Raw genomic sequence first — 25,232 nt, forward strand, 5'->3', positions numbered from 1 at the left:
CAATATGATTTTTAATATGAAAAAAAAAACATTTTTATTATGATGCAAAAATTGCAATGTGCTTTAAATGCGTTTTTTTACCTTAAAAGCCAAGGACATTGACCAAAAGTGGTCTGCAAGCCATTGTACGGGAGAGGAGTTTTTTCATAAATCTGCTCCTTTCGTTGTCCCGTCACGAAAAGAAATGGCTGGCAAAAACTCAAATTTCATCCAATTCTTTCAGTTCAAGGAGCAAAAGATTAATTTTTTAATTTGTGATAATGTGTAGAAGAGCTAAAGTTTTTAAAAATTAAACTGGCAAAACTGTAGCGATTTTTGTAGTGTGCCTTTTAAAAGTCCAGTTTTACGATGTTGTCCCGTCACGCTACATTTTTATTTCAGGGGAAGCACAGGTACTTTATGGTTCATTCTGCATGATATTTCTTTGTAGGAAAATCAATTATCTTTCCAAATATGTAATAACATTGGGGGTTTCTTCTTTTATTTTGCCACTACAGCCAAAACGCTGAAAAAAACTTGGAATTTTCTTTGAAAAGGAGCCGAAGAATCGGTCAAATAAGGAAAGGAGCCAAAATTCCTAGAATTTAGAAATTTGGTACTTTTTTTTATTTCAGTGTAGAGTATATTTAAAAGGTTCTATAAGCTATTGTCTTTCATAGGTTCATTATGTTTATAATCGGATTGATAATTGGATGTCGACATTTAAAAAAGCTCTAGACTTCGTATTTGACCTTTTATGTGGTTTGGTTGATCTGTAGTTTTATTGTGTAATGTTTATGCATTTTTAATTCTGAATCATTATCATTCGGGTATGAGCTACGAACACACGACCTCTGGAGGTCCAGTACGCTGCTAGTTGAAACCCCTACGGTCAGGATTTCGAGTGAGCACTTTGCTCTTAAAAGGGAATCTGACTTTGGCGTGCCAAATTGCAATCTAGAGGCTTTGTTTTGGCCTAAAAAATTGTCGAAAAAACTGTTATAACTGATTTGAAAAAAGAACGGGAATATTTGAGGAAATGCTTTATAAAAAATACATGTGGCAAAAAAATACCCAAAGTACGTGCCAGGTGGCCGTGTGCACCGAGGCCGCGGCCGAGGTTTTCGCCTTTTGAAACATTTCGCCTAATGAATTTTCGCCTTTGGTGATTTCGCCTTTTGGGTCTTCGCCAAACGTAAAAGACTCGGATTTGCTGGCTAATTTTGCTAGGCGCGGATTTAGCGCGGATGTAAAATTTGGTTCATATTTAAAATAATTGAGAGAGATAAAATTACTTTCAAGTAATAAAGAAAAGTATTATCAGGGAATCAGGATTTTTTTTTAATTTGCTTCGATTTCTGTTACTGAAACAAAATTGAGTTTTCTTCCGAAAATGTTTGTTTGTATTTTTTTAATAAAAAAACGTCACAAAAATCTTCATGAAGAGATGATTTTTTAAATGTATTGATGAGGATTTTTTAAACAAATTTATTACTACACTCAACTAATTTTTACCGGTTTTGAATATATTCAATATCTTTTGAGTTTTGTGTATCGTTCTTTTTAACCTTATTTATTGTTAATTTTATAAAGGATTTGAATCATTTTTCAAACTTTTCTCGAAGTTATATACCAGGATGTAAGAAAAATGATTATTGGGGCTTGTTTCCCTGGCCGAACTGTGCTCAAATGCGGATGCTGGCTCTTCGCCGTTGAATTGTAGTAAAACCCACCCCATAGAAAGATTTTTTTCTAGATTTCTTTTTTACTGAAAATTTAAAAATTATAATACAAATATTCAAATGTACGAAATTTTATAAATTTATAATTTAAAAAAAAATTCAACTAGAAAAATTTTGGAATTCAAAATTCAAGCAAATTAATTCAAATTCAATTTAAGAATTCAAAAATTTAAAGAGTCAAAAATGATAAATTCTAAAAATTAAAAAAGACCAAGAAAACAATTCCTTAAATTCCTAATTCCTAATTCCTAGCAAAAATAAATTTGTTCATAAAATTTTCGGCGTTTCAAGATTCTGCGTTCTGAGATTCGGCCTTATGTGGCTATTCTTGATATATTAATGTTGTATTTCGTGAGAGCTGATTTTATTGCTTCTTGTTTGTTCGAGTGTCAGAAGTGGAATGATCGCTTGATTGATTGATGGTTGCTTCGATTGCTTGAATGGGTTGCTTCGTTAGTCCAGGGTGTGCAACATCTCCCCCTTAAGACCAGCACAGGGTGCGACTTGATGTGATCCAGATCGCTCGCCATCTTCAAGCGGTGAGATATTGGGAACAGTACCAGCGGAGATGTTCTTCGTACCATGCCGTGGATTCGGACTGGCTGGAAACTGCGTCGGTCGGGCCTAGACCTGTTTTCGTGTTTGCCTCCCCTTGCGATTTGACTGCAAGAGAACGCTGCTGCTTGACGCGGTTAACCTTTCCAGTGACGCTGCTGCATACTGCTGACATCGGGGTGTCCCACAGCTCAAAAAGCTCGATCCAGTCGAGACCGAACAGGTTGATCTGCTTGTCAGTCACATAGAAAGTTCCGGTTCTGGTGACGCCTCCGAGTGTGACTTGGCTTCGGAGCTCACCGAGTAGGGACAGTGACTTACCAGAGGCTGTTCTGGCAATCTGCTTGGTGGGAGACAGCGGCGGTGAATCCAAGTTGTCGTACCACTGCTTCCGCGAGATCACTGTGATGTCCGAGCCGGTGTCGAACTGCAGAGATGCTTGAGAATTGTTGATGCTCACCGTCAGGAACTTACGCTTCGAGGTAGAGTTGACCCGGTTGGCGGCATACAGGCTGTTGACGTTCGTCTGCTGCTTGTTCTTGAACTTCTTGGACACGCAGCTGCAGTAACCTTCCTTGTGGCCGGTCTGCATGCAGTCCTGGCAGACGTGCTGTTTGTAGGCGCAGTCTCGAACGAAATGCATGTCGCCACAGCACCAGCAAGGTGATGGTGGTAGGGCGGACTGTGTTTTCGTTGACTGGCTGTCGCTGGAGCTGGAACCCGTCGTAGGTGAAGGCTTGTCCCGATCTTGCTTGACCGCGCAGACTGAGCTTACCGGCTTGTGTTCCACCATGGCGGTGTCGTGCTTGAGGTTTTGAAGGCGATGGCATTCAGTGATCAGTGCTTCCAAAGTGCATGCGCGCTCCGCGTTGACCTCGAGCATGGATAGGAGTCTCGTGCGGATGTCAGCATCTTTTGAAGAGCGCAAACCGCAGATGAACAGCAGGCTCTTGAATTGGTCCGCCGTGAGTTTCTTGAGTTCGAAGTCCTCGCAGTGCTTGTTGACGATGCCAGCGTACGTCACGAAGTCGTCCGACTCGCTCTTGGACAGTTGAAAGCACTGGTATCGTTTGCTGAACAGCGAGGCTTGGACACTGAAGAGTTCGTTCAGCTTCTTCACCGTCTCCTTGAACTCGATGTCACGGGGATGCTTCGGGAGCACGAAGTTGACGTACTTGTCGTGCACGGCCACGTTGAGGCTTCTCAGCAGCAACCGGACTTTAGCTGCGTCGTCCAGCTTCGCGCCGTCCTTGAGGAAGAGGTCCTCGTATTTGCGGTACCACCGGTCAAATACGAGACCGTTGTCGGGATCGTAGACGAACTCCCGGATGTTGGATGCCAGCGTTTCGATAATGAATTCCGGACCGTTTGAAGTCCGACTGGAACCGTCTTGCAGGTTGAAGCGCTCCAGCATCTCCATCATCCTCGCGTTCTGGGCCTCCAGCCGCTCGTTCTGCTGCAGAAGTCGCTCGTACAGCAGGTTACCGTCGGGCTGAATGTTGTCTCCTTCCGGCATTCTTGAATCCGCAACTCTTCTTCGAGGTTGAAAATTTTGAGTTTTCCTCGTCGCCAATGTTGTATTTCGTGAGAGCTGATTTTATTGCTTCTTGTTTGTTCGAGTGTCAGAAGTGGAATGATCGCTTGATTGATTGATGGTTGCTTCGATTGCTTGAATGGGTTGCTTCGTTAGTCCAGGGTGTGCAACAATTAAACTGCATTTATTGAATACAATTTTATTTAATCGTTTGTGATTGTTGTGTTTCTTTTGATAGATCTCTTGATTTTTGTTCCAAAATATTTTTTTTTAATTCATAAAAAATAAACTCTCTTGTATGTTTGTCGCGAAATTATTTTAGTTAATATGGCGCGGATTGGGTTTTGAGACGGCGCGGATTTTTTTTCGACTTCTCCGTAACAACCCTGGATTTTTTAGAAACCTTTTCTATCAAAGTCTTAGTCAAGACCTGGAATAAGATGATCATCCAAAAATCTGACTAATTTATTATAGTTTTTAATGGGTGTTATAGAGCATTTAATTAGCTTATTACACTTGCCCCACCTTCCCCTACTTAAGCTCGGCAATCAAAAATAAATCAAGGAAAAGAAATTGATTCAATTGTTTGAAGTTTCGATTATCCGAAGTGAAATTTTTGCAAGGCCTTCGGATAATGGAGTCTGGACTGTATCGCAAATAATTAAAATTACATACAAAAAAATCTAATTGAATGAAAATCCATTTAGAAAAACGTTCGTTTGATATTGATACCCATATTGCGAATTATACAAATTTTAGTATTTTCGAAAAAAAATCAGTGTAATGTGAAAATTTTTGTATTCTGCAAAAAAAACTTTAACAAGATGAAAACGCAAACAAAATTTTGCTTCGTTTGATGCTTAAAAATAATACAGTACTGGTTCGGTAATTTGGCGTTGGTTTATAGTAGTGCATTAACTGGGCGCTCGATACCTTTTCCATAGCCCAGTTAAAAAGCAAACAAACGTCAAAAAAACAAAAGAAATCGAAATGACCGAGGGGTTCATAGATACAAAAAACATATTCGATATATAAGAAAAACTTCTCAAAGTTTTATTTAATTTCAAGTTACGATTTTAGATAAAATAAAAAGAAAGCATTGCAAATAAATTGGAGTAACTTCTTTTTATATTTAACGTGAAGACTTTTGTCGTTGCCATGATTTTTCGTTCAAAGATATAAATTTTGCGTCGCTATCAATATTTTGACAAAATTCCTTCTACAAGTTGTTCAGAATAGTGTCATACACATGCTGATTCCTTTCGGTAACAATTATCCCATTCCTTGCAATGTTATGGAAATCGTCATCAATCAATGATTGCCAACTAGGATGTCAATGATTGTACCACAAAATTATATAAATTTTGAAACACATTTGATTTAGACCAAAAATTCTTTCAGTGGCTTCAAGAAGGCAACATCCGACACAGGCTGATTCATTTTGGTGGCAAAATTCGTTAAACTGAATTTAAAACAGAGAATTTTAGAGTGATGATCAATTTTCTTCGAAATTGATCAACGGCTTCACTTTAATCAGAAAATTATTATGCATCGGTAGACCCCTCGTCATATTTTTTTTAGCCCAGTTAGCGAACAGCATTCGGTGACTGGGCTACGAAAATGGTGGGTTGTTTGGGTGAGACAAAACATCATTTTTCCTGTTTTTAAACCTTTGCATGGCAATATATAAGAGACGACCCATCAACAAAGTTCAAAAAAGCAAAATAGAGAGAATTTTCTCAGCTTTTCAACAATTTTTTTTTTTTCTAAAAAGTGCAAACATGGGCACTAATTAAAAAAAAAATGATAACTACGACTATTTTTAACTTAGAAACGATGCAATTTATTAAAATTTCACTTAAATACTTTTTGATTGCAAGTTGCGATAAAACAGAAAAATGAAGTTGGGAAGTTTTTGCGACCAATATGTCGATTTTATGAAAAAAATCAGAATTGAGTAAAAAAAAACTTGGCCAAAGATTTGTTTGCTCCAGTAAGGCCTGGGTTCAATCCCAGACGGTCCCGGTGGCATTTTTCAAGACGAGATTTGCCTGATCACACCTTCTATCGGATGGGGAAGTAAAACGTCAGTCCATTTGCGTAAAAGAGGTTTTGGGTGACTCACCACACATAACCTTCGGACGCCTAGAAATGAGTAGAAACTTGCAACTGAGACCACAAAAGAACGGGGGTTGTTAAAGTGGATTGCTTTTTTTTTTTTTTTGAGAGAAACTCGGAAAGACTGTGAGCAAAAGAGCAATATTCTTCCTTGTCGATTGCTGGCGAATCATACATACATTTCGTGCTTTCCATTTCATTAGGGCACAAAACTTTTGTAAACAAGAGTGTATCCCTCTCACACCTTATGCAAACTGTCATTCGAGTGAAAGGGATACACTATTGTTTACAAAAGTTTTGTGCCCTAATGAAATGTTAGGCTCCATTTCTACCTTTTCATCCAGGAGGGCGCCGGTATTGCCTAATTATTGTTGAGAAAACAAGTTCTGTCTTTATGAAACTGCTAAAAATCTAGATATAAATCAATAAGCCAAGCATAGCTAATCTCAATTCGATTTCTCTTTTCCCTCTTCCAGCCCTCAATCAAAGTCTCAACAAGAAGGAACGAAGGCGAACCGTTTCGACCAAAATGGTGGTGAAGGATGAGTTCCGCCGTAGCAGTACACCCGACATCAAGGAGGTAAGTTTCCAAATACAGTCGACTCTCTGGCTGTCGATCTTCTCGATATCAATATTGCTACTTGTACCGATGAATTCTTCTGTCCCTTCAAACTGCATACTTCGATTGTCTTTATTCTTTGATAAACTTGCTAACGACTTCTCTCCCCCCTCACAGATCATCCCCCCGTACGAATCGCTTCAGTTCCCGCTGGCGGACGACCTGTACGAGGAGATGGTCCGGACGATGCCCAGCGACCACCTGCAGCTGGTCGAGGACGCCATCGTGAAGCTGACGCGACCGAACCGACCCAACAACAACCTGCTGCTGGCGAACCGAACCGGCACCGGCCTAAATCTGGCGCCCTCGAGCAGCGGCCTGCTCGTCAATCCGCTCAGCTCGAATCTCTCGACCACGTCGACGACCCTGTCGGCGACGGAAGCGACCGATTTAGACGAACCGCTGGACGAAAACGAGGAAGAGCTGGCACGGGCGACCCAGCTCGAGCGCAAGCGGGTCATGGAGCGGCTGCTGCAGAACTCGGACGAGAACAACCGGCTGTTTGTGGTGGGGGGTGGGGCTGGTGGCGTGCGGGTCGTGCTCGACGACGACGATCCGATGGACGACGAGGAAACGGACACGGGCGAGTCGCTGTTTGTCGAGGAGGACGACCCGAACGACCCCGAGTGGTACGACAGGCCGGGCCGGGGAAGGACGTAAGCGTGGGCGGGGGTTTTGGAGTCGATTTGATCTCTCTCGCGTTCGATTTCTCTGAACTCTAGCATTCGAAGCCTATTCTTATTCTGTAATTACGCGATTTGAACTTTGTGGGAGTGCGGTATTGAGACAGTGAAGAAATAGCGGATGTTAACCTAGCTTAAAATAACGATAAATGAAGTCGTCAGCACATTGGGCATTAGAGAAAAACCATGATAAGCAGAATAATTAGCCCCAAAAGAAACCCACATTTTCCCCTTGCAGAACAAGAACAAGAACCCACTTTTGTAGAAAGCTGTAAATAGACTCTAAATATAAGTTGAACATAACGCTTAAGAACCACAAATACACACACAAACACACTTTCACACACATACAAACACTCCCATCTGAAGAGGTTTATGGTGTAATTTTTATAAAAGCAAACTCGCAGCAGCAGCAAAGATTATGGGCAGAATAGATGCGTGCGCCGCAGCTTTTTTTTAAGTTACTCTCTTGTTCCACTTGAAAACCCATTTCGTTGTGTCATTTACGCTTCTTCCTACAGCAAACAAACAAAACATTAAACTAGACTAGAAAGACTATAAAGAATATATTATACACGTAACAAGTGAGTGTAGAAGAGAGAATACACGCGTCGCAAACTCGAGTTTGTTTTAACCACCTTTTGCTTTCCTTTCGTTTTGTTTGAATAGTGGCGAAATTTTATCAAACTGTTTATTTTTCTTACTTTTCTACTCTCCCCCTTTTTTTAGTTGTAGGTGTTGTAGCAGGGAGAGAATAAAATTTAATAAACGTACACACTCAAAAACACACACACACATGGATATCTCTCGCCTATTGTGTAGAATGTGTAGAGAAAAAAGAAACAAAACCCGAGATGAAGAACAGAAAAAATACAAAAACAAATTATTAAACGTAAACACGCTAAAAGTAAAACAAAAAACATTACCTGTGTATAGTATATAAACCGAAAAGGAAGAGAAGAAAGAAGAAGATTCTTATTGTAGGAGAAACACACACCCAGAATAAAACTCGTCTGATTAAAAGAGAAATGCTCGCCAGGTGGATTTCCGTGGCGTGGGGGTTAAAACTGCTCCACTAGGCGGAAGTTCAGCTCGAGTTCATTTTGAAACCACGATAAAAAAAACTGGTGTTTTGAGTTGTTTTTATTGACTGAAAGAAATGTCCTATCGACATAAAATTGCAGTGCGTTATGTCCTGTGAGACCCCACTTCACCGAAAGGTGCAATCTTTTGCGGAAAAACCTGCTGGGGGAAATCGCCCAGCAGCACAAAGCGCGCGTCAAGTGCGCGAACTGTGGTGGAATCCACACGATGAATTTCCGTGGCTGTGCTGCGCGGAAAAAGTATCTCGAGGAGCAGGACAAGAAGAAGCAAGCGTTAGCATTCCGCCATTGGCTAAGCGGTTTCATCAGCCAATACAGAATTCCCTCACGGCGAGGTTCGTACGCTAGAGTGGCCGCTTCTGGGAGCGGTACTCCACCGGGGCAAGCAGACGTTACCAGTGATGATCTCTTCACGCTTCCCAACTATTTCGCTCTTGCTGGAGAGATGCTTACACGTTTTCGTGCCTGCCGGAAGAATTTGTTAGAATATCCAATAAGGGTAGAGTAGTCATCAATGAGACAATGATGGGAACAATGATGAAATGGCTCTCACAAGTCGTAGTTTCAACCAATCAGGCTCATATTTGGGGGAAAGGTGTGTCTACTAGATACACGTCTGCCATTATAGTGGCTTTGGTTATGGACGCTCCCTTGAAAAGTTATTCATAAATGTTTGATTGTGGGGTGTAAAAGTAAATTATGGACAAAAATTACTTTTTCGCTCGTAGGCTGCCATTTACACACGCAGAAAAATATTTTGTAGAATCAGCCTGTACGAGGTTTGATTCAACAAAATTTTTGTTGAATATAATCAACGCCGATTTTGCGTTGAAACAAACCTTGATTTTCTTAATTCCACAAAAATCTTTTGTTGTTATGAAAAAGTTGCTTTGACGTTTAGCGTTGATTCAACAAAAATCTTGATTTTCAAATCAACAAAACGTTTTGTTGATTCAAATATGCCTTATTTTGCTGCGTGCACCAAAACTAATATTTCTTCATATTTCTTTCGACGTTCGATAGGGATTGAGTTGGACTACAATGTCCTTTCATTAGATTTGGCCAACATTTAGAATACACCCAGAATCCAGGGCTGCCTCATTGTTCTCCACTCATTTCAACCCATGGGTAACAATGCGACACTTCAATTTTTCTTCAATAAACTTTTCAAAATCTATGGAAATCATTCAAAACATGAATTAAAAGTGATTTTTGGCATATTTATAGGTTTTTTACTTCATTTAACCAAAATACAAAGTTATTTGGTATAAATATATGGATTTTACAAAATTTAAATGCTTTTTAGTATAACTTTTGTTAATTAAAGTTTCATGTTAGCAAAATTGCTCTAAAAGTTCGAGGCAAGTCACCTGCAATGGAACAATACAAAAACATGATGTTTCACTAGAGCAATTCTCCAAAACCGGAAATGGATTTTATTTGTATTTTTTGATTTGGCTCAAACTTTGTGGGGGCCTTCCATATGACCAAATAAGCTATTTTGTGTCATTGGTTCACCCATACAAGTCTCCATACAATTTTGGCTGCTGTCCATACAAAAATGGTATGTAAATATTCAAACAGCTGTAACTTTTGAGTGAATTTTCTGATCAATTTGGTGTCTTCGGCAAAATTGTAGGTATTGTTGAGGACTTTTGAGAAAAAAATAGGTACACGGAAAAAAAATTTGCAGATTTTTTTATCAACTTTTTTTTTCACAAAAACTTAATTTCCCAAAATACGTATTTTTTGATTTTCGAGATTTTTTGATATGTTTTAGGGGACAAAAATCCGCAACTTTTGAGCCATAGAGAAACATGGTCAAAAAATCTGCCGCCGAGTTATGATTTTTTGAAAAAATAGTGATTTTTGGAAAAATCAAAGTTTTATGCAATAACAAGTTTGACATTATTTTTAATGCAAAATTGAATTTGCAATCGAAAACTACTTTACAGATTTTTTGATAAAGGGCTCCGTTTTCAAAATATAGCCACCGAAAGTTTGATTTTAGCGAAATATTTACAGTTTTTCAATTTTTAAAAATAGTGACCATGAGTTTCTAAAAAATATTTTTTTTTGATTTCGCTATAAAATTGTCTAAGAGACATTGAAGATTGGACCTCGGGTTGCTGAGATAGAGCCGCTTTAAGAAAAAGAAGCACGAAAATTAAGTTTTCTAAGTCTCATCAAAACAACCCACCATTTTCTAGTGACCATATCTCAGCAACTAATGGTCCGATTTTCAATGTTAATACATGAAATATTCGTGAAATTTTCCGATCTTTTCGAAAAAAAATATTTTGAAAATTTTTAAATCAAGACTAGCATTTTAAATGGGCTTAATTTTCAATGTTTGGCCCTTTTAAAATGTTAGTCTTGATTTAAAAGTTTTCAAAATATTTTATTTTATTCTTTTTTTTTAAAGCGGCTCTATCTCTGCAACCCGAGGTCCAACCTTCAATGTCTCTTAGACAATTTTTTAGCAAATTTTCTGAACTTTTCAAAAAAAATATTTTTAGAAATGGTCACTATTTTCAAAAATTGAAAAATTGCAAATATTTCGCTAAAATCAAACTTTCGGTGGCTATATCTTGAAAACGGAGCCCTTTATCAAAAAATCTGTAAAGTAGTTTTCGATTGCAAATTCAATTTTGCATTAAAAAATAACATCAAATTTGTTTTTGCATGAAACTTCGATTTTTTCCAAAAATCACTATTTTTTTCAAAAATTCATAACTCGGCGGCAGATTTTTTGACCATGTTTCTCTATGGCTCAAAAGTTGCGGATTTTTGTCCCCTAAAACATATCAAAAAATCTCGAAAATCAAAAAATACGTATTTTGGGAAATTGAGTTTTAGTGAAAAAGTTGGTAAAAAATCTGCAATTTTTTTTCCGTGTACCTATTTTTTTTCTAAAAAGTCCTCAACAATACCTACAACTTTGCCGAAGACACCAAATTGATCAGAAAATTCACTCAAAAGTTACAGCTGTTTGAATATTTACATACCATTTTTGTATGGACAGCAGCCAAAAATTGTATGGAGACTTGTATGGGTGAACCAATGACACAAAATAGCTTATTTGGTCATAGGGAAGGCCCCCACAAAGTTTAAGTCAAATAAAAAAATTCAAAAAATAAAAATGGTCGAAATCGGCCGATTTCGTAGAGAGTTGCTCACTAGAAAAATCTTGATTTTCGTAGAGTGTCTCATTGTTCCACAGCTGTCTCATTGTTCCTGCCAAGTGCGTCTACAGTGAGACAGTTGAATAACTCTGGCTGTAGATGTCGGATCGATCTCATATTTTGGTCAATGTTAGAACACATTGCAAAGAAAGAAAATGCAACAAAAAACTCATTAAAACATGCTGATGAAAAAATGAGAAAAATCGTTGAAAGTTGAAAACCATAAGTGTCTCATTGATGACTACCCTACCCTACATCGAATAATCTATAGCACAAATCATAGTCGAAAGGAACTCCAAAACTCTATTAGGTTATAAGAAACACTAAAATGTTAATTGATTATTTTACTAATAAAAACTAATTAAATTCTAATCAAATCTAATCGAACACAAGCGCAACCAGTCCGAAGAAAGCATCCTGAAAGAACTTGCGGTTAGATTACGCCCCAAGTCCTTTCTTGTCAATATTAATGATTGCATTACATCCGAGTAACCCCGAACATGTATTGCAAAAATTAAAGCGGCCAGGCCTACTGCGTTGCATTAACCGCAGAGACAGATTCTGAGAACGGATCACATTTCACAGAATCAACAGGGGAGGAAGGATGCGTGGACATACCGTACCAAACGCTCCGAATGAGTTGTGGTTGGGTGTGTAAGTGTAAATTTGGCAAGTAATTATTATTATTTTAGGAGGGGGGGGGGGGGAGTGTGGAATTTGGATGAGGGACATGGAGGATGGGGTGGGGTAGGAAGGATATTTCATTTGATAAATAGAATATACTATGAATTATCTAGCAAAAAAAAATTATGGAAAGATCTCACCAAGGGTCTTCAATGCATTCGACAAACCGAATATACATCGAATACGATGCTGTTGCTTCACTAGAACATCATCGAATCCAGGCATCCACGGGTTGTGAACAACTTCTGGCCTTGCCGGAACGGCTGGAACTAAACGGATTTTTTTTCCGTTACGCCACACAAAAAAAAAATCTCGCAGAGCTTCACTTTTGTCTTCAGCATGTAGATTCACTTACAGCACAAACAAATCCGAGAAAAAAACATCAGAAACTTTCTTGGAATTTGCCAATGAAAAAAAAACTCTAAACCGAAGAAAAACGTCAAATTTTCGGCACCGAACAAATTTCACGTCCGATCTCGCGCATGGCTACTTCGATCCTAATAATTAAAACTAATTAAATTCAATTAAAAATATGAAACAAGAAAAGTGAAGTTTTTTGTAGAACAAAAGTTGCTCAAAATGACCTTCTGAACACGTTAAAAATAAAAAATAAATCCTGTCCGGGATTCTAAATATACCTTCCCAAAAACCAACTCCAAGCGAAACTTATTTGGGGATACCGTGGTTTAGTCGTAGATCCGGCGTGGTGCGGCTTCCAATCCAGCACATGTTTTGAAGTGAACAAAATTCTTCGCTTTGACGTGCAAACGTCTTTGGCGATCGTCACACCGACTTTGCAAATTTTTCTGCCGTCAAAATCGGCCACAAACGATTGCATCTCGTTTTTGCAATTCTTCAGGGAGATGTAGCAAAAATCGCTCCTTCCTCCACTAAAGCCAGGATTCACTTCTCGGAGAAAGATGTTCGAATTGAGGGTTCACACGTCGATTATTTCACATATCTACAACCTCTGGCGACCTCTGTCATGTGCTTAAGTATGCTGTTCCCCGCATCCACAAATCCTTTGGTTTGGTTGTAATTTTGCACCATGATGGTTTGCAGATGCGTTTGGACGAAATCAAGACAACGGGCTTCGTTCCTCTGCGTTTATATAACGAAGTATGGGATTTCTGAAGAACCCGATTGTCTATTCTGCTTCACTGTGAACTCACGAGGAATATCTGTCTTATTGTCCGGCATCGTTCCTGTGTACGCCGTCTGTTCCCTTTATTCGTATTCGGGCAGTTCTACAATGCTGAAAAAATTGTCTGCGGTGACCTCCCGTTCCTGTGTTGAAGTAATTTTGATTCCATGTTTGCTTTTCTCATAAACAAACGGCACGACACGCGACTATAGCGCGATAAAGAGTTTTTTGTTAAAAATTATTATATATCGGATAGAAATTAAGAGCGAGTCCACGAACAGGGCATACCCCTTTGTATGGGACGTCGTTTGGACCTCACCAATCTGCCTGAAATTTTCAGGGGTTGTTTGTACATATAAAACTAGCATCTGGCCAAAATATGAGCACTCTAGGTCAACGAAAGTGGGGCAAATCGGGACACAAAGTTTGAAGGTTCAAACACGTCAAAAATCGTAAAACAGGCTGTAACTTGGGCAAAATTTAATTTAATTTAAAAATTCAAAATGCATCTGAAAGGGCTTAAAAAATTCAGGGTAGAGCATCCCAATTGGTTGAATCTAAAGGGAGTTATTGGCATTTTAGTGAAAAAATAGCACAATTTTCAAACTCAAATAAAAAAGTGTTCCATTCAGATATCAACTCGGTTCGACCTGCAGCATGTAGGCAGGATTACCAGGTCAAAATATGAAAAATCTGGCAAAGTATTGAATAAAAATCTGGGAAAATCTGGCAGACGGAAATCTAACAATGCTGGAGTTTTTTTTAAAAAAAAAAGATCCAATAAACCAAATTTTAAGTTTTTTGCTTTTTAGGTGTTTTTTTAACACTCCTGACTCAAGGCGGTTTCAAAAACATCCAAAAAGCAAAAACTGAAAATTTGGTTTATTGGACTTTTTCAGAAAAAAATCAGATGGTGTTACTGATATTTTGGCTTCAAAATTCGATTTAAAAAATAACCAAAAATAAATTTTTCAACCAATTTTTGATCTTTAAAAAGCATTGGAAAGAAGAACTCTTAAAATTTTAGAAAATTTCAGGGTTGGAAGTTTTACTTGTTTTAGGTGACTTACCAATGTTTTTAAAAATGTCATTTTTTTAGGGGTCAACTTTGGTTGTGTTTTTACAAACATTTCCTATATTTTAAGTAAAAATAAGTATGCAGTAATTTTTCTAGTGTCCCAGACTATGCCTCTACGCATTTATTTACAATTTAAATAATAATGGTGCCATTTTATAGCCGAAAATGTGAAAAACAAGCAAAAAATGGAAAAATGGCTATAAAAACATGAAAAAATTAGATAGGCAAAATGTAATGATAGGAGGTGGTAGAATAGGCCAAATACTACTAAAAACAAAGATAAACTTAACAAGATAAATGCAAATTAAAATACTAAAAATGAAACAAGAAAAACATAAAACAAGAGAAGTAAAGTTTTTCGTAAAAGTTGCTCAAAATTAGAGGGTGACGAGCGGGAATTCCCGGGAAATTTGGTCGAGACCCCCGGGAAATTTTTTACTTATAAATATCGAACCAAAATTAATAGTTCCATCAGAAAAACATTTGAAAAAAAACGAAATTGTTTAGAACATTGGATGTTTAATGTTCGATTTTAAAGTTTGAATAAACCAATGCTTCTCTAATCTTCTTATTCTAAAGTGTAAATTTTAACTTTTCAAAAATTCCAATAACTATAATTGAGAGTAACCAAAAATTTGGACTCCAAGATTAACCTTGAAACATTCAGGAATGAAATATTTATTATTTCTAAGAAGGAAAACCTTTTCCAAATAAGTTTAAGTTCCATATCCTCTTGTATCTTGTTATAATCTTGATTTTTAAATTCTAAGTAAGTCAATTTCGCTGTATCGATGATTTCCTTTTTTGATGTCAATAAGTCATTTTGTGTTTTGCATATTAAATTATATTTTGGGAATAAAAATCAGGCATTCTTTGAAAAGTTAGTGTTCGCAAATTGTGTACATTTACAGTTGATCTTAAGAAAGAAAAAATCAACCTAAAGTTTTTGTTTTGTGTCGTTATTTATCATATTGCAAAAATGCTAATTTCATAATTAGAAAATTATATATTAGCATTTTTTTTTAACTTTCAAAAAATATAATAGCATGTTCAACAACAAGTTTGTTCAAATTTTTAAAAATCACTCAGTGCGAATGAAGATTCGTGAACATTTTAAACTGCAATTTCGAGTCCCAAAAAGGCTCAAGAAACGATTTTGTATTCGTAGATTGAGGGAAAAAACCAAAATGAAGTAAAAGTTCCTCAAAATAATGAGGTTACTTAAATTTACGTTTCATTGGATTAGTATGAATTAACTGCATCTGAAGTCATTAAAAAGAACCTTTTTTTTACTGTTCTGTTTAAGTTTTTGGCACTATTGGCTAGTTTGAAAAAATCCCGGGTCCCGGGAATTCCCGGGAAATTGCAAAACTCAAATCTTGGTTCCCGGGAAATTGAAAATCTCGAGAGTCGTCACCCTCTACTCAAAATGACCTCCTGAACAAGGGAAAAATAAAAATTTTCGAAAAAATAATTTGGTCGTTAAGGGGTTAACCTTTTCTGTAAGAAATTTACAAGCCATTTTTTATTTTCAGTTAAATTCATTCATTCTAATCAAAACATTTGTCAAAATGAGCATAAAGTGAAAAATCTGGCAAAATCTGTCAATATCTGGCACAGAGAAGGATGAATCTTTATTATGGCTGACACTTGAAAAATCTGGCATTCCCATTTTTTCTGGCAACCTGGCAACCCTGCTTGTAGGGGATATCTGGGACTACCATCTGAGACTGAGAATGCTTTGGGTAAGGCAATTTAACATTTTAAATAGACACTTTTACTTTTAGTGAATTTTTTGGTTGTAAATTTTTGCTCAGGAGACCCCTTAGATCCCATTTTCTGATGATAATTTTATCATATTCGTATTCCTGAGACAATTTCACAATAGAAACATGCATAAAAATGTTTATTTTCATCCATTTTAACCCTTTAAAAAATGAAAGTTAAAAAAATCTTCGATTCACATTTATTGAAATTCAAGTTCGTTTCCAAGGATGACACCAGAAAAAAGCATCATCTCATTTTTTTTAACTTTCATTTTTTAAAGGGTTAAAATAGATGAAAATAAACATTTTTATGCATGTTTCTATTGTGAAATTGTCTCAGGAATACGAATATGATAAAAAAAGTTAAATAAAGTTTGTAAAGGGAAATAGGGGAAATATACCCATTTTAATCACTCTAAGCCGTTCGACCAACTCTCATCACTTTTGACGTTTTCCACCATTAAATAAACATTTTTAGATGTATTAACAATGGAGAGTTGCTTGCTCACTTTTGTTTGAGCTATTTATTACTTTGGAACAGTCAAAAACACTTTATATAAGCTGTAATTCATGATCAAAGTGCTGATAGGCCGATAATAGAAATAGGCTGAAAAAGGATATAGTTCCCCTATATGGAGAAAAGCAACTGTTTCAGTTTTTTTTTACTTGTGGAGGGCGCAAAAGTAGTCCAATATCAATTATCATATGTAGGACCTGCATTAAATTTAGAACAACTCACCCGAAGACACCATATTTTTACGAGTTTTTATTGAAAAGTTATTATCTTCCGAAATGTCGTAACCAGAGTGCAATCGAACATCAAAAAAATGTAACCATTAAAATCGTTTCATATTATAATGTAGCTAAATAGTGCTCTGCGTCACACTCTGATTATAATGCAACTAATTTGTCTCATTAGCCATCACTAAACGGCATGAGTCAAAGCAAGTGTATATCGCTTCCCTCACCCCTAGAACGCAGTTCAGCCAACAACGCAACTAGCAACATATGTGAATCCCTGCACCTGACCTTAACTTTTCGGGTAACACTTGTGCAACAAAGCAAAATCTGGTAAAGTCCGTAAAAGTGGAATGAAATGGATTTCACTGCCAACCAAATTAAGGCATGAAGAAATTATGACAGTTTTATTAAAAAGAGAGAGAAAAGAATAACGAGATCCGACCTTCCCGGAGACAAATTGGTTTATAATTGGCGAGGGGTGTTTTGAACACGTGGTCTGTGCGGTGATTCCGCCTAAATTTGGAAAGGGTGACTTTAAGTCCTGCTGAGAGGACAGGAAATTAGCAGTTTTCGAACATACGCTCCAGGAAGGGATCATCCACTCGGAGTAAGCGGCTTAAACGAACATATTGAACAGGTATTTAATAAACAACAAAAAATGTTGTTGTTTTGAAGCTCGGCTAGGGATGATCTCTGATGGGAGGGAAAATAGAGGGTGCGTCGCACCCCTCGTAAGGGATAATTTCGAGGCGTGAAATGTGCGACCCCTTTTTCTGCCAAGTCAATGCTCAGGAGGGTGAAATTGGCTGTGGGAAACTCAACACATGACTTTTTTTTGGGTTGGCTTTAAATAGTGTCGCTAATGGTTGCGGTGAAAACAATTTGACTTTAGGATTTGCTGGGATTTTGAAGTTAATTGATCAGTTGCACTGCAAACATTCTTTTGAGAGTTATGGTAAATCTATCCATAATCCAATAACAAAGCACACTTTATTCGGACTTAATGAGTTGGTTGGTTGATATTTTGAAGAAAAAAAAAAACAGTCCTAACTGTGTATAATTCGTAACAGTTCCATTTGCATGATATTCATACTTGCTGACTGGCAGTGAAATTATGGAAAAGTATAGTTTGTATCTTCCTTCGAATATGAACAATTTTCTTTGAAATCGGCCGATTTTTTGTATTTTATTATTTGGCTCAAATTTGATGGGGGCCTTCTTGATTACCATAATGCGAAATAAAAAATCAGAAGATTCAGAAAAATTTCTTAAGAATTTATCTCAAAAACATTGAAAATTTTACCTCTTTTTATCGAGAAGAAACAAGAACATTGAATGTTTTTCAAGTCTTAACCAAGAAGGTTTCTCTTTTCTAGTGCCAATATCTCGGCAACTAATGGTTATACACAGCTTAAAATTTCAATGTTTCTTACACTGAAAAAAAAGTTCCAAATTCCTAAATTCTAGTATTTTTGCCTCCTTTCCTTATTAAGCAATCCAAAAAAAACCCGATTACTAAATAACTTAAATAAGGAAAAGAGGCAAAATCCCTAGTATTTAGGAATTTACTACTTTTTTTTAGTTCAGTGTAGACAAATTTATAGAAAATTTTATGAAATTTTCGAAAAAATATATATTCAGGTGCCTTTTCTAAGCCACATTTATAATTTTTTTGGGTACATATTGTTGTATGCATCATTACTGTAATAATTATGCCATGTACTTTAAAAAATTTTGCAAAATATTATTGATTTTTTGAAAATATTCTGTTTTCTTAAACCTGTACCATTCAAAATTAAAAATCCCTAATTTCTTAAGGGGTTACATACATGTAAATCGTCAAAAATGTCAGAGGTTGGTATGAGCACACTTTTAAACTTTTTCTTTGATCTCTTTGCAGGGCATTAACATATACATTTTGATTTATTAACAAAATAAATATGAAGACATTTGGATGTACCATTGCCGAGAAAACGGGTGCCACGATATCTCATCACTACTTTGACCAAATTGGCTCATAATTTTTGTGAAGACTCGTTAAACCTGTCCTGTGTGCATGACAAAGGCCGATTTTCAAAAAGTTTATTTAAAAATAAAGAAAAAAATATCGTCTGTTTTTGATTTTTATATTTTTTTAAGCAAAATTTCAAAATCGAGCTTCGTCATGCACACGGGATATGTCATGGGAGTGTTCACCCCAAATTCCAGCCGATTTGGTCCACCCCATCTCGAGATATCGTGGCACCCGTAAATCAACTTGGTGTTTAGAGAAAAACGTTCACAATGTTTTACAGCTCGCTTTGCGTATGGCAATAATGTGGACTTGAATTGTCTCTTACTCAGTTTAGTCACGAAATATTTTCATGAAACTTTCAGGAGTGATTGAAAATCATCTTTTTAGTGAATTAGTGAATTTTCTGATATTTCAAATTTTGTGATTTTCTACAAGTATGTAACCCCTTAATTTGATTGAAATTGAAATGTTTTCGATTTAAAAAAAAATGCCAAAGCAATTTTTCAGCCGATTTTGATTATTTAACAAGCATTAGTCCTGTACTGTCCATATTCGCATAAATGTCCCATTTGCAAAAACAGCAAGCTGAGAAAAACACAAAGCAAGTTTGTTCTACACATAAGGCTATGCGTTAAGGGGTTACATACATGTAGAAAATCTCAATATTTCATATTTCCGAATATTTATTAAAATCTTTAAAATTATGAATTCTAATCACTCCTGAAAGTTTCATGAAGATATGTCATGATATAAGCGAATAGAAGACGATTTGAGTTTAAAGTTTAGCCATGCGGGCTGTCAAACTTTTTGAGCGTTTTTCTCGGAACAACGAGTTGATTTACGGGTGCCACGATATCTCGAGATTGGATGAACCAAATTGGCTGAAATTTGGGGTGAAGACTCTCAAGACATATCCCGTGTGTATGACGAAATCCGATTTTGAAATTTTGTTTTTCAAAAAAAAAAAAATACAAAAATAAAAAATTTTCGATTTTTTTTAAATAAACTTTTTTTTAAATCGGCCTTCGTCATGCACACGGGACCGGTTTAACGAGTCTTCACCAAAATTTTGAGCCGATTTGGTCGAAGCTGTGTTGAGATATCTTGGCACCCATTTTTTGAAACTGCTAACTTCAAATAGCTATATCTCGGCAATGATGCAACCAAATGTCTTCAAATTTATGTTGATTATAGTTAGAAATGTTTATGTTTATGTCTTGAAAACAAACTTAAAAAAAATTGAGTGTGTGCCAATACCAACCCTTAACATTTTTGCCGATTTACATGCATGTAACCCCTTAACCTAGGACCTGGGTGTAATCATATGAAATCCCATTTAAACGCAAAAATGTGACAAACCAGCAAATTAAGTAAACAGTTACTTGAAAGACATAAAAAAAATAAAAAATAGGCAAATGATAATGATTAGAGGATGTAGAATAAGCATAATTCTATCGATTTTAAACAAATAAATCTGGAGTTTTTTTTTTTTTTTGAAAAGGTCCTTTAAGCCAAATTTTCAATTTTTGCTTTTTGGGTGTTTTTAGAACCGCCTTGAGTCAGGGGTATTCTAAAACACTCAAAAAGCCAAAAATGAAAATTTGGTTTATAGGACCTCTTCAAAAAAAACTCAAGGAATTAAAAGATAAATTATATTAAAAGGCTAAAAGTGCCTAAAAAACAAGATAAATAAAAATTTTCCTATAACAAAGTTAAAAAACATTACTTAATTCACCTTAAAGTGGTTGATGCCTTCCTCACATTAATATACTTTTGATTGGGTTGTCAGATTTTCAACCAATTTTACTTATTGGAAAAGTCTTTTGATTACGCATCTAACAATGGGTCGCATTCATCCAAATATCAGACTTCAAAAAAGTGTATTATGAACACTTAATTGCTCATTACTTTTGATTGGCTTGTCAGATCTTCAATCTTTTAGGCGCGTTGGAAAGGCATTTTGATTACTTATCTAACATCGGGTTTCATGATAGATCCGGATAACGTTTTCACCAAAATATCTGAGATCCGACCTCAAAAAAGTGTATACATAATAGGATGTAACAAAAATGACTTTTTGGCGGGCATTCAAGGGTTTGTTCCGGTGGGCATACTGAGCCCAAATCCAAAATATGTGCATGATTGGACGTAACAGGAGCTGGCGCTTTGCATTTGAATTTTGAATGGGATTTAACCGATAAATTTTTTTTTTCAAAAATCTAAATTTTTGAGGCATTTTGGCCACTAAAGCGTTTATTTTTAACATCACTGGCGTGTAGGCCAGATCTTTGTGAATGCGGTATATATAACATTGAAGTTTGGAGCACCCTAACAGACATTCAAAGTTTGGCATTTTTTCGAAAAATCGGCCCCAAGACGGATCGAATGAGACCAAAACAGACAAAATTGGCTGAGCCAGTACCGAGATAATCCAGTGCAAAATTTTTTGAACAACATCCCACACACACCATATGTGAAGATGGGTCGCAGACAAGTTATTTTGTATGCTAAAAGTATCGTTAGTAATGCTAAAGATATCAGAAGTGTTTAATGTTATTGGAAAAAGTGAATGGTATCGGACCAACGAAATACAAAACCATTTTTCGTCTTATTATGCACACTTTCTTTGAATCTCAATATGGTATCATTCACTTACCACGTGGTCTAAAAACATTGCCCGCTAATGAGACTACGTGGTTGATGAACGATCCCCAGTACCAACAATAGTTTTTTTTTAAACAAATCTTAATCCTCACACTCCCGAAACCTCCCTAATCCACTCCCGCACCGTCACCACATTCGCGTAAATCCCGGGCGCTCCCGGCTTGGCACATCCATCGCCCGTCGAAACGATTCCGGCCAGCTTGCCGTCCACCACCAACGGTCCGCCGCTGTCCCCGTAGCACGCGTCCCGTCCGCCCTCCTCCCAATCCCCGGCGCAAATCATACTCTCCGGCAGCGTCTCAAAATCGACCCGGTACGCCTCTCCACAGCGGGTCCGGTCCACAATCGGAACGACCACGGCCCGCAGCAGATCGCGCGATTCTTCCTCGTTCTGCGTTTGGCCCCAACCGGACACCAGACTCAGCTCGCCGTCCTTGGGTTCCTCCGTAGCAAGTTCGATCGGCTGGACGGTTTCTCCAAACTCCAACGTTTCGTCCAACTCCAGCAGCGTGTAGTCGAACTGTAGATCCCGATCGTCGTAGTACGGATGCACGAAGATACTACGAACCGGAACCAGTCGACCGCCGTCGGCGTGTTCCGTTGAACCCACGCGGACCTGGTGCGTCGCGGGGTCCAAATTGTCGTCCATACAGTGGGCTGCGGTTAGGATCCATCGTTCGGATATTATTGAACCGCCACAGGCGTGACGGCCATACCACTGGAGTGACACCTGGTAGGGCACCTCGGAGATGTCGATCTGGAAGCCACCGACAATTTTGCGGCTGTTGGTAGGGTTTATCGAGGCTCCTAAAAGATGACAATGGTAGAATAAATATAATTAACCATTATCGAACCATGAATCGAATCTTCAAGTACCATTTACATGAGCTAAAACAGCACAGATGACGCCGATAAAAAATTTGTTCATCTCTTCAAATTGAGTTGAAAAAACAGGTGATTTTGCTCGCAGCCTCTTTTATATGGCAAACAAGAAATAAAATTTCCTAAAGATAATGCATGTCAATCAGAGGTACAGGGGAGAGGGGGTAATATGCACCCCCTAAGGGAAAACTGTGATTTCTCAACCATTACAGCATTACTGTGGAAGAATTTTGTTCGATGTTCTAAACGAACTATTATTCTTCGTCATCTATGTGAAAAAAAGTCATTAAAAACCTCAAAATTGTTCGAAAACGTCAAATTTCTAAAAAACATTTCTAATTCAATTCAAACAACTATGCGGGGCAAAATGCACTACAACAGCGGGGCAAAATGCACCAAAACATGGGGCAAAATGCACCGGTTAAAAGTAGTTTTCACTAGTCGCCACTAGATGACACCGCTGTTTTTACAAAGGAGCTTCACAGCGGTGCATTTTGCCCCGACTACGCTTTTTGTAGAAAATTTACTTAAAAATGCATTTTTTTATGTTTTTGGACTCATCTGTCTATAGAATAATGAAGATTATGGCTAAAACTATCTACCTCAAAACTTACAATATCAATAAATGGTTTTTATATTGTCCAAAAATCATAATGAAAGTTCAATAAAAATTAGATGAAAACACACATTTTAATGTTTTGCAAATAACTCAAGCTGATTTTATAGGGGGAGAGGGGGTAATATGCACCCCCTAAGGGAAAACTGTGATTTCTCACCCATTACAGCATTACTGTGGAAGAATTTTGTTTGATGTTCTAAAACAACTATTATTCTTCGTCATCCATGTGAAAAAAGTCTTATAAAACCTCAAAATTGTTCGAAAATATCAAATTTCTAAAATCATTTTTGATTCATTTCAAACAACCATGCGGGGCAATATGCACCGCAACATTGGGGCAAAATGCACCGGGTAAAATCAGTTTTCACTAGTCTCCACTAGATGTCACCGCTGTTTTTACTAAGGAGCTTCACAGCGGTGCATTTTACCCCGACCACGCTTTTTGCAGAAAATTTAATTAAAAATGCATTTTTTGATGTTTTTGGACTCATCTATCTACAGAATAATGAAGATTATGGCAAAAACTATTTACCTCAACACTTACAATATAAATAAATGCTTTTTATATTGTCCAAAAATCATAATGAAAGTGCAAAGAAAATTAGATGAAAACACAACATTTTAAAGTTTTGCAAATAACTTGATGGCCTGTCTACAATCACTTAGCTTAGAACATCTAAGTAAAGTAGTTACTTAGGAAAGTCTGCAACTTACGTTCGTCATCCACAATCAACTTAGAAAACTTGCTGGGCTGATATACGTTGCTATGCAGTTGTTTGTTTACCTTTGATATGGAAACGTCAACTTACCGTAGATTTTGAAATTTTCCAAACCAAACGTCAGTTTCTAATTTGATTACTTTTCCATTGTAGAAACTCAGATTTATTTCCATTGATTCAAATTCCTAAGCTAAGTGAAATTTTCTAAGCTAAGTGATTGTAGATAGGCCATGAGCTGTTTTTATACTGCGATGCTCAAATTTTTCCAGCATGGTTTAGCAATGTTAAGCTTCCAATTTCTAAGATTTTTCTCCGGAAAATTCTTCCAAATACCGAGAAAAGCTGGGGGTGCATTTTGCCCCGGGGGTGCATATTACCCCCTCTCCCCCTACTACGAAGCTCAAATTTTTCCAGCATGGTTTAGCAATAATAAGCTTCCAATTTCTATGATTTTTTTCCCGAACAATTCTTCCAAATACCGAGAAAAGCAGGGGGTGCATTTTGCCCCGGGGGTGCATATTACCCCCTCTCCCCCTATATTGAGATGAGTAAGATTTTGCCAAATATAAATTGCAATCGTACGTTATTAGATAAGGCAGGGAACATGTGAGCGTAATCAGAAGCAGAAATATCATACAGTGAGTCAAATATTTGTCCGTACCCCCCCGTACGGAAAATGTTTGTGATATAAAAGTATATAAAATTCGACTAAAGTGCCATGTTTTATACATCAATCGACGCGGCAGAATGTCCTCTTTTAGACACTGTCATTGGATTTGCAAAAAACTTTTTCTTAAAAAATACAAAAATAGTTTACTGAAAAAAGTAAAATAAAGAGGTCAAATAATTGTCCGTACCCCTTGTAAAAGTACAAAATCTGATCGATTTATGTGAATTCATTTATGAAATGTTGTTTATGTGTCAAATACTAGTACCTCTAGCCAGTTTGTGACAACTTTGAACTTCTGATAACTTTGTTAAGTTAGTTTATATTAAAAATTGGATTAAATTTAGTTTTTTATGTAAAACTTATCAAAATATTAGTTTATAAACAACTATTTTTATAAAATTGCTATTTTATGTTGTAAGAGTCTCTATTTAACAAGTTTTAACAATATTTGTTCGAAATATACTTTGTTTTCATCTTTTTTATTGACATTTTTCGACCAAAAATACTGTTTCGGAACAATACCGTTAAACAATCCGGATTGTCCCGGAACCGGTTACCCTCGGAGGGAAATTTTGTGGTGGTCAGATAAAGGACAAAAAAACCACCTCTTGCAATTTAAAGCATCCAATTTCGTCTACTACAGCCCGATTACGAGTCCCTAGTCTGAAATTTGAAATTTTCACTTTCCGTACTGAGAATTTTTGTACCGTCCTGGGACAGAATGTTTTGCTTG

General features: G+C 37.0%; 2 protein-coding genes across 2 annotated transcripts in view; one reads left to right on the top strand and one right to left on the bottom strand.

Moving 5' to 3' along the window:
• LOC6043404 overlaps nt 1–8,358 on the top strand; it is a 68,134-nt gene extending 59,776 nt beyond the window's left edge. Inside the window, exons 12-13 of the mRNA XM_038259160.1 lie at nt 6,405–6,508; nt 6,665–8,358. Of these exons, the coding sequence (XP_038115088.1) occupies nt 6,405–6,508; nt 6,665–7,207 (647 nt within the window). The 3' untranslated portion in view covers nt 7,208–8,358. The remainder of the gene's footprint in view (nt 1–6,404; nt 6,509–6,664) is intronic.
• A 13,168-nt stretch (nt 8,359–21,526) lies between these two features.
• LOC6054709 (trypsin-2) lies at nt 21,527–22,566 on the bottom strand. Its single transcript, XM_001870545.2, has 2 exons — nt 22,486–22,566; nt 21,527–22,416 (listed from the first exon to the last, which is right to left on the bottom strand). Exons 1-2 carry the CDS (start codon nt 22,535–22,537, stop codon nt 21,698–21,700), a joined length of 771 nt encoding a protein of 256 aa, XP_001870580.2. The 5' UTR covers nt 22,538–22,566; the 3' UTR covers nt 21,527–21,697.
• Between the last annotated feature and the right edge of the window lie 2,666 nt (nt 22,567–25,232).

This window comes from Culex quinquefasciatus, chromosome 3 (genome assembly GCF_015732765.1).
Source record: "Culex quinquefasciatus strain JHB chromosome 3, VPISU_Cqui_1.0_pri_paternal, whole genome shotgun sequence".
Classification (NCBI taxonomy): Eukaryota; Metazoa; Arthropoda; class Insecta; order Diptera; family Culicidae; genus Culex; species Culex quinquefasciatus.